The 7,718-nt window shown below is 44.9% G+C and overlaps 1 protein-coding gene across 1 annotated transcript; it reads right to left on the bottom strand.

The window, feature by feature from the left end:
* Nucleotides 1-4,986: 4,986 nt before the first annotated feature.
* htr5ab (5-hydroxytryptamine (serotonin) receptor 5A-b) lies at nucleotides 4,987-7,324 on the bottom strand (the record flags this gene model as incomplete). The annotated part of the gene is made up of 2 exons (XM_080793343.1): nucleotides 4,987-5,319; nucleotides 6,614-7,324. 2 exons carry the CDS (start codon nucleotides 7,322-7,324, stop codon nucleotides 4,987-4,989), a joined length of 1,044 nt encoding a protein of 347 aa, XP_080649469.1.
* Between the last annotated feature and the right edge of the window lie 394 nt (nucleotides 7,325-7,718).

Genomic DNA, 7,718 nt, shown 5'->3' with positions numbered 1-7,718 from the left:
GTCTTACAGCATCCCCAAGGCCGGAACCATGGACTATTATTATTATTTTCTTTCTATGCTTCTTTCCGTCTGTTTTGCGCGTGCGCACGTGTGCGTAACATGGTTTGTTGAACTCCCTCTGGTGTTGTGATCGTAGACTTTGTTTTTGACAGGTACCTGGGTATCTTAGGGCAGATTCACACTATGGTCCCATGGGTGCGTACTCGGGACCACTTGGCAGATGTTGTGGTACCAGTATGCTGCGTACCATTACCTGGAGCGGATCATCCGTTTATTATTTTATTGTAAAGCACTTTGGTACAACTTGTTGTTATTTAAATGTGCTATAGAAATAAAGATGGTATGGTATGGTATCCAACCATTCCCAGGATCGCATGGAGGTAGTCTCGGGAAGTGTACTCGGATACGGATCGATGCATTGTAAAAGCATTGAATACAGTTGAATGAAGTGTACAGAAGAATCGAGGCCAATGCCAATCATGGCCAGCGGGGGCCAGGCAAACAGTTTGAATCAAACAGACTCAGTGTGAAGTCTGCCCTATTGCGGTGTAGCGAATCTTGTAGAGCAGGCCCATTGCAAGTTCCTCTACTGTCGTCAACCCTAAGCCATTCCTGTGTGTGTGTGTGTGTGTGTGTGTGTGTGTGTGTGTGTGTGTGTGTGTGTGTGTGTGTGTGTGTGTGTGTGTGTGTGTGTGTGTGTGTGTGTGTGTGTGTGTGTGTGTGTGTGTGTGTGTGTGTGTGTGTGTGTGTGACTGCGTATAGCTATAACAAACAAAACACATTGTTACAATATTAAACCATGTATGTGCTGCGAGGCTACTAGACCCTCATCATGTAACTAGCGCCAGCAAATTCTAGATACAAATACGAAGGACACATCAAAATGCAAGACAGAGGCTGCATTCCTTTGGGATTTCCGGTGCGTTCTTCAGTTTCCACATGCAGTTGTTATGCCAGCTGGCCTACCGTGCTCTCCCTACTGTCCTTGTAGTTATTTACAAATCCAGGCTGAATAGCACATACGCAGACAACTGGAGGTCCTCTTAGAATCGTGATCAGTCGAAAGCAAGTGTAATTCGGGATCACACATAGCCTATGCAAGCAGGGCATGCAATCAACAGTGTTTTTGATCCATTTATATTCTAATGGGCCCTGCATGCATCTTCAGGGGAATTCAGACTAAAAGCTCTCAATTCACCTGTGTGTAATGCATTCAACGATAAACTGCATCAGACATCAAAGTAGCGAACGAGTCGGCCAACATCCTCTGAGCTGACAAAAGGATGCACAGATAAAAGGAGCAGGGGGAGCGATTGCCGTGTACCACAAACAACATATGCACGCACGGGCACACTGAGTTGTCCTTCAGCCTTTCATCTTTGTCAATTTAGTACATGAACATCTTGACATACACTATACCAAACACAAAAGGCTCAGGTTAAATGTCGTTTCGCCAGTGGACCCTGAAAACAAATATTTGTGATTATGAACACTCTTGATTTTTCCCTGTTTAATACAGTTTTAGTTTGCTTGCTCTATCACTGCCAAGTTCAAAGTTCAATTTGATTTCAGAGCCAATTTAGCTCAGATTTTCTTTTTTATCCCGAAAGGGCATAATTACAGTACATTTATGCAAAGTTATGTAAACAGTGTTACCAGAGCTTTTAGTCAGCTCCGCCTGATTTCACCTCTCACAACACGGATGCATGGGGTTGATTTCAAGAGGCATGGCCAAAATTAGGCTACAGTAGGCACATACCATGTCATGCCATGTGGAACTCATGTGAGGGGCACGGGGCAGAGGTGGAGATAGCCTGAGACTGCAGAAAGCACACCAGTGACGCTTTTCACAGACAAATGTCACACACCCTTATCCTCTGTTCAATCAGTGCTACTCTGCATCTGCTGAATATTTGAGATCCTTCACACATAAAGTGCATTAACTATTCATAGTATTCAGGGTGGCAGGAAAACGGTGAAAGACTGCTGTGTGGAGTCAGAGAGGAGATCAGAACAAAAAAAGAATGGGAGGGCATAATTGAGGTTTGGAGCACAGTGTGGATAGATAGGCTTCACTAACGGACATTGGATGTCACGAGGCATGACCATGGGTAGCGACGGACCAACAGGAAATGCACGTTTTCATAGTAAATGTAAATGAACACACACACACGCACGCGCGCGCGTCACAAACGTCTGTTTATGAGCTCACTCTGATGTTGCATTGCATCCGTATAGCACATACTGTACAGTTACAGTATATCTCCACCTCTGCTTCTCACTCAACCAAACTGGGTAATAATCGCACTACGATCTTCTGGGCTGAGATAATTTACCCAATGATTTTATTCTTTAAAGATGAGATATAACAATATATATACTTGTATAAATAAAACCATGGATCTCATCTTGAATTATAATCATCTCACACCTCCGACGGGAGTTCTTATAGGGCCAGAGCGTAAGGAGGAGTTTCGCTCAGAACGGGTTATTCTGGTTGCCATTTTCCTGCCTACCAGCAGGCTAGTAGGCTATAGTAGTAGGCTGCTTTTGCTAGGCTACATTTTCCAGCCTCACTGTGGAGATATAAATGTAGATATAAAATAATTAAATAAACACTGTATGGTTTGGGTGTCAGATGACAAAATAACATAACCTTCAGCACCATTCCCAAACACATGTATGCTCTGCTCTCGCTCTCTTCCTGTCCTCAAACGAGCATGACAATGTAATCAAAATAATAATGGTCGCATACAGACAGATTATTTATTTACTGCGGAGAGAACACATGTTTGACTGATCACTCATCACTTTCGTGGTGTTTTTCCCCTCTCTCCCTGGTTCCATAAGGATAAGGATGTCCACAATGCGTCAAGTAAGATGTAAACATTGAGAACTGTTTTGACGTGAGGGGAGGGGAGGCGGCTATCAGAACACCCGAACATTTTCTAACGGCGAATAATAATAATACCACCGTCGATCCAGAGCCATAGAGTGGAAGAGTTGTGACAAGTCAAAGATAGGAGAGATGGAAGATGGTGTATTGCAGTGACAGTGTACACACCAGTGTCACTGACAAGCAAACTTACGAACTACAGACTGGCAGCCAAGTAGCCTAGCATCCTACTAGCCTACATGTAGGCAGGAAGATGGCTCCCAAATAACTACTGAACGCGTCACTACGCCCTCCCCCTATACATGCAGGTTGGGACAGCTTTGCTGCATGGGCTCATATTAGGTGTGGGCAGCAGCCCAACTCTCGCTCCCTCCTCCCCATGGCATGGGGCGTACGTGCGTGTGTGCACTGGGTACTTTGCATTTCATGAGCAGAGGCCATGCAGGAAGAGGGGCTTTGAGGGCGAATAATCAGCCACCCCGAGGGCAACCCAAGGAGCACTGAGAGGTGATTTTAAATGAGAGAATCCTCCAGAAAGCCTGTGACCCCGCATAAGCTCATCACAAGTCAACTAGCCTGGGCGATTGATACATAAAATATGTGCTAAGAGGTGGAACAGAACAGTATAATGAGTTTCATGTTTAATATTGTCATAGTTTCACACCTCCATCAACCCTGGATGTTTGCTTTGTCATTTTTGTACCACTTCCTTCACCATCATGATAATGAAGTATCATCAGAAATCATAAAAAGTTGATTACCGGTATGCATTATTGGGCTTCTGTCCTGCTTTTATTTGTTATCAGCTTTTATTCACCTTTTCAGTTTCTCTTCTCTCAAACATTTTGTGCTACAGTATGTGCCAACAGTATAGCTCTCCGTACAACTCTCAATCCAGTATCACACCATGCATGCCATGAAAAAACAGAGAGAATGGAACATAAATCGACAACAAGTATGTTAGTAATCAAATATGTTCATTTTATTTTATTTATAAATTAATATTTATAAAAAATCACACCCGTGTGAACTAAGTGGTGCAACTCCCCCCCCCCCCCCCCCCTCTCTCTTTCTCTCTCTCTCTCTCTCTCTCTCTCTCTTCAGCAGGCAACAGTGCAGCACTATCTCTCTCTCTGTGTTTCTGGCACAACAGCGCCCCTACTGGTACTAATAGTCATACTGGTGCTCATTAACGTCACATAGGCGGACACATAGGTGAACACGGACATTGGACATTGCTGTTCCTTGGAGTGGTTGCACCACTCAAAAATATCTTATACATCACATCTAATACTCTTCTACCCCGGATTTGAACCTGGTTTCTTGCTTACGTGCTATTTGTTTAATTCTTTGTACCATAATAGAGCCTGCCTACTTGCCAGATAAATCAAATCTTGACCATCAGTTCAAAATTCGTGTCAGATCCTGTGTCTAGGTATGACATGACCTTTACACAATCTAAATGTGTCAATAGAAGAGCATGGGAGACAAAATACAACCACCCCAATTGTATAAGTTATTTTGTATTAACAGTTATAATATTGTATTAAAATTAAACATGACAAAAACCATATTTCTAATAAGAGTTGGTACTGTTGTACATGTTAATAGTAGTATGTATAAATGTAGTAGTAACGTACAGATAAAAACAATAGGTTTCCATGGGTCCCATTTGATAATGAATCTGTGTTTTACTAAAATGTCTGAGTATCCCTGATATGCCTAAAACACTAGAGAGAAACCAAACCTTTCCACATTTAAGTCTTCCGTTTGTAAATTCAAGCAGCACAGTCTTGACCTTTTTAATTCCAAATGACCTCTGAAACAAGTCCACTTTCCCACAGCAAAGGTTAACACTTTAGAGTTATATTGATGCAGAGAGAATTTCTACAATGTTCAAACTCAGTTCTTCCCAGATTTAGGTTATCATGAGATCCTTAAGGAGTATTTCTCCTTGTTTTCTTCAGTACCAAAGGTTCCAAATGCCCGATATACATTCCAAATGTCAAGTGCAATATAAATTAAAGGTATTATTATACTTGGTTGGGTGCTGCGTCGTGCAACTATAAGTACACAGTACATCGTCACCCTTATCTCTGGCGAGAGAACAGGTTCCTAAGCGCGTTGTTGTAGTTCTTGTTGAAGGAGGTGTAGATGAGCGGGTTGAAGAAGGAGTTGGAGTAGCCCAGCCACAGGAAGAGGCTCTTCCAGATGGGAGGGATGTCACAGGAGCACAGCGGGACCACGAGCTCCGTGGTGAAGAAGGGGATCCAGCAGAGGACGAACACGCCAATCAGGATGCCCACCATCAGAGCCGCCTTCTTCTCTTTCTGCTCGCGCCACGTGTCCGCGTCCGTCTGGAAGGTGACGGTGGAGTGGCGCGCTGTGAACACCATCTGGGGCTGCTGTGACGCCTCCTTCACCTGTGAGCCATTCATCCAATAAACGAAGACACCATGTGCCTGTCACTCGATTTGTCAGTGATCGAATTAGTCAACTGAGCAATCAATCACATGAGCAGCCACTCGGGTCGGTGATATTTTTAATTGCTCAGTCTGGCAACAAATGGCAGAGCAAACATTGAACAGTGGCTGACGAGTCATCCAGCATGCTCATTGATTGCTCAATAAAAGGTACGTATTAATGAACACGGCAGTCTATCAATCCTCCCTATGTCAGCCTCTGCAGACCCCAACCTGCATCTCTAATGTATCGCATGCTGCCTAGCAGACAACCCAACTGCTGGACAAAGGAAAATCAAGATTGATGTTTTGTTACATTGATATAAATACACACCAACTGTCTTTGAATGAAGTGAGTGGTTGTGTGGATGAAAAACGTGCACACCCACACACATGCACACACACACACACACCCCCCCCCCCCCCCCCCCCCCCCCCCCCCACACACACACACACACACACACACACACACACACACACACACACACACACACACTTTGTGGCTGTGTGTGGGTGCAGCTAATAGATGACTTCAGGAGGTTTGCTGCCACCCACACACAAGAATCCCACAGAGGCTCTGCCTTGTGTTCCGTTAATTCAGCTGCTGTACTTGTATTTTCAAAACACAAAATACGTATTTGTATCTCAAATACATTTCTCAGACCAGTATTTATATTTTGTATTTAGATAATTTGACCCAGTATCTGTATTTTGTATCAAAGCAAAAAGAGGGAAAACACACATCCTCTGTAGTTGCTGAATTCCTGAGTGAGATTGCTTGTGTTCAAGGCAATTTGTCACGAAACGCCTCCGCAACCAAGATAATTAACGTTTTGGTAGTAAATCTATTCTAGTGTATGTATTTCAAACAACAAGAAGCTGTGTCTACATCGAGTTACATGACTAGGACTGATATATGAAGAAGTAGGCCGGGAGTGGCTTCGGTATTAGCCGGTAACCAGTCCCTGTGACAATGCGCTAGACCCCTGGGAGATGGATTGCTGACCTAAATATTTTCGAATCACATTGAAACGTCGTGAGCTTGTAGATTGGCTATTTTAACAATTCAAAAATGTTTTTCAAATTAGTAAAAAAGGCAAAGAAGTTTAGGGATAAGGAGTTTAGCATGGACAAAAATAGAGTCCATAATGTATACCGGCTTTGACTTGAGCTAGGCCATGATGGTATTCCACCTATGTGCCAGAAATGAATTACACAATGTGATTGTGTGCTATAGAAAGCCGATGTCACTCACCTCAGCCATGGGCGTGATGGTGTTAGTCTTCCGAGATCCAATGCGGAACTTGGCAGCCTTGTAGATCTTCCAGTAGACAAAGAGCACCACGCAGAGCGGCAGGTAGAAGGCACCGACGGTGGAGAAGACGGTGTAGGACGGGTCCTGGCTCACCTGGCACTTCATCCCCTCCGAGTAGATCTCCCCCCAGCCGAAGAGCGGCGACAGGGAGATGATGGAGGACAGCAGCCAGGTGAGCGCAATCATGACGTTGGAGATCTTCTTGCGCGTCTTGAGCGTGTACTCCAGGTGCCGAGTGATGGACCAGTAGCGGTCCAGCGCGATGGCCGTCACGTTCCAGATGCTGGCCGTGCAGCAGAGCACGTCGAAGGAGATCCACACCCGGCAGAGCACGCTGCCCAGCTTCCAGCGCCGGCCGTTCAGATCGTGGAACAGGCTGAGCGGCATGACCAGGGCGGCCACCATCACGTCGGAGATGGCCATTGACGCCACCAGGTTGTGGGGCACGCGGTGTAACGTCCTGACCCTCAGGATGGTCACGAGCACCAATAAGTTCCACACAAAGGTGGCCACCACCAGCATGGACAGCAAGGTGAGCGTCAGCACGCTGAACACGGAAAAAGGCCGGTAGATGTTCCCCACCAGGCCGTGGTTGTCCACCACAGCTCCGCTGAAGTTGGCCGCCGCTGCGCTGTCGTTGGGGTGCGTCATAGTGGCCCCTCACGGCCCACCAGCCAAGGCAACGCAGTAAGACAATTCTAATGCAGAGGAGACTAGCCTGGATGCTTGAAGCCTGAGAGAGAGAGAGAGAGAGAGAGAGAGAGAGAATTGAAAATGACAGCATTGAATATTACTGCTAATTATACCATTACAGAAGTCTTGATATTTATTTTTGAAGGTCCCTATCAGTCACATCTAGCTCAGTGTAGAAAATGAAATAATACTGCATACTAATGGGGTCTATTACAATGCAGGCCACAGAACTCTTTCAAAAAGTATACAAGCTTTTGCCTGAATTTGCAGTTCTGTAATTGTGCCAATTCATACATTGGTGCCTCAATTTAGTGATTTAGATTTGTCCTGTTTTCATCCGTCAAGCAACCTG

This window comes from Protomyctophum bolini (genome assembly GCF_963924005.1).
Source record: "Protomyctophum bolini genome assembly, chromosome: 21".
NCBI classification, from domain to species: domain Eukaryota; kingdom Metazoa; phylum Chordata; class Actinopteri; order Myctophiformes; family Myctophidae; genus Protomyctophum; species Protomyctophum bolini.
Note: the sequence above shows the minus strand (reverse complement) of the source record. Positions and strands in the feature narration are given on the sequence as shown.